At 44.2% G+C, this 2,500-nt stretch overlaps 1 protein-coding gene across 2 annotated transcripts in view; it reads left to right on the top strand.

The window, feature by feature from the left end:
- The window catches only part of LOC115226655 (E3 ubiquitin-protein ligase TRIM37), a 49,775-nt gene that overhangs the window by 2,801 nt on the left and 44,474 nt on the right, over window positions 1-2,500 (top strand). For both annotated transcript variants that reach the window (XM_036515483.1, XM_029797668.2), the window contains exon 2: window positions 1,911-2,012. In XM_036515483.1, the coding sequence (XP_036371376.1) occupies window positions 1,911-2,012 (102 nt within the window). The remainder of the gene's footprint in view (window positions 1-1,910; window positions 2,013-2,500) is intronic.

The following is a 2,500-nucleotide window of genomic DNA, read 5'->3' as shown; positions in this document are numbered from 1 at the left end:
CAATTTCTGCAATTTCAACCAATCACTGACGTCTATTGAGGTAAAAAAAACATTCTGTGCCGTATGAATATGTCCCTCGTTTAAGAAACAGATTGGGTTTATTTACATTTGTGAAGAAAAAAAGATACCCTCCCCCCTTAACCCTAACCCTAGCCCTAAAATAGATTGAAATGCAATAGATCGATACTAGGGTCATAATTATGGGTGACAATTTCATATGACACCACTAGGAAAATCTGCCGTTCAAACTGAAAAGATCCTAGTTCTGGTTGAAATAACACCTTTCGTCATAGGTCCGATGGATCAGAACTGACCTGGGGTTAAACAAAAAGAAAGGTGTGATGAATGATGCAGTCGTGAATAAATGACAGTGTGGTCATGGCGAGAACGTATTTGATTATAGGGTTGTTGAATCTGGCTGGATTCGAGCGTGAAATCGCAAAAACTGCAACAAGATCTGCATTTGTTATAGTTGTAGAAACTTTTGCACTTTGTTTAAAATTTGGATCTTGCGCTTTAATTTTTTTCATCATCATCATCATCGTTTAACGTTCGTTCTCCATGCTAGCATGGGTTGGACGGTTCGACCGGGGATCTGGGAAGCCAGAAGGCTGCACCAGGCTCCAGTCTGATCTGGCAGTGTTTCTACAGGTGGATGCCCTTCCTAATGCCAACCACTCCATGAGTGTAGTGGGTGCTTTATATATATATATATATGCATATTTTTTCCATGCTAGCATGGGTTGGACGGTTCGACCGGGGATCTGGGAAGCCAGAAGGCTGCACCAGGCTCCAGTCTGATCTGGCAGTGTTTCTACGGCTTGATGCCCTTCCTAACGCCAACCACTCCATGAGTGTAGTGGGTGCTTTATATATATATATATATATGCATATTTTTTCCATGCTAGCATGGGTTGGACGGTTCGACCGGGGTCTGGGAAGCCAGAAGGCTGCACCAGGCTCCAGTCTGATCTGGCAGTGTTTCTACGGCTTGATGCCCTTCCTAACGCCAACCACTCCGTGAGTGTAGTGGGTGCTTTTTACGTGCCACCTGCACAGGTGCCAGGCGAGGCTGGCAACGGCCACGATTGGATTGGTGCTTTTTACGTGCCACCGGCATGGAAGCCAGTCAAGGTGGCGCTGGCATCGGCCACGATTCGGATAGCACTTTTTACGTGCCACTGGCACGGAAGCCAGTCTAGGCGGCGCTGGCATCGGCCACCTTCGGATGGGGCTGTTTACGTACCATCGGCTCAGGGATCACAACTGCAGTTTCCATTGATTTTGATGTCAGTATACTTGACTCAATAGATTTCCTCAAGCACAGGGTCAAAATGGTGTTTCTTCACTTGCCACCTGCACAGGAGTCAGTCCAGCGGCACTGGCAACTGCTGGGTGCCAGTCATAGGATTGGTTCAATTTCGATTCCGATTTCGATTTCACTTGCCCCAACAGGTCTTCGCAAGCAGAGTTTAGTGTCCAACGAAGGGTGGTTGGCATGGGTGCCTGTCGTCGGATGAGGTTCAATTTTGACTTCGCTTGCCTCAACAGGTCTTTGTGTGTCCAAGGGAGGAAAGACATGCATAAGTGGGCTGGACTCACTTGTCCTGCCTGGTCTTCTCACGCACAGCATATTTCCAAAGGTCTCAGTCGCTGGTCATTGCCTCAGTGAGGCCTAAAGTTCGAAGGTCGTGCTTCACCACCTCGTCCCAGGTTTTTATATTATAAAACTTGTAAACTTGGGGGTCTCATAAAGTGGGGTATTACTGTGTATCAGTTAACTTGTGGGAGACACTGGCTATGAAGTTAAGGATATGTTTTACTTGAATTTATCCTATGACCAAGAATTTTTAAAAATTTTCTATGTTGTCATCATCAAAGACATTTTCTTAATTTTTCTTTTTCTTTAGAGTCTTACAGAAGTTTTCCGATGTTTCATTTGTATGGAAAAACTGCGGGACGCTCGTCTCTGCCCACACTGTTCCAAACTCTGCTGCCTCTCTTGTATACGGGTAAGTACCAAAATCCTGTCCCGCACTTCATGCAAACCAGATTGGGTTTACAATGTCACTGCAGGCATTGTTGTGTGGCCAAGAAGTTTGCTTTGTAGTCATGTTATTTTGGGGGTTCAGACAAAATTCTTGTTGGCATTTGAATTTAGTTTGTGGATCCCCAGTATTAACTTTGTGGGCCCCAGGTTGGGAATCACTGGACGAGGATGTTAACCCTTTCGTTACCAACCCGCCTGAAACCGCCTCTGGCTCTGTAGTACAAAAATCTTGTTTTTGAAAGTTTTGAATTAAAATCTTCCACCAAACCTTAGTCACAATTTATGTTCCTAACATTAGCTGAATGATAACCAAGTTATTTTACTAAATTCTTTGTTATATTTAAAACTAATTGAAAGAAACACAGAGCATCTCAACAGAAATATGGTAACAAAGGGTTAAGAAGAAAAATAATCAGCAGAAAACATGAGAGAAGGAGACCTCAATGTGGT

The sequence above is a fragment of the Octopus sinensis genome, linkage group LG30, assembly GCF_006345805.1.
Source record: "Octopus sinensis linkage group LG30, ASM634580v1, whole genome shotgun sequence".
In the NCBI taxonomy this organism is placed as follows: domain Eukaryota; kingdom Metazoa; phylum Mollusca; class Cephalopoda; order Octopoda; family Octopodidae; genus Octopus; species Octopus sinensis.
The sequence above is the reverse complement of the archived record's forward strand: the minus strand, read 5'-3'. Positions and strand labels throughout refer to the sequence as shown.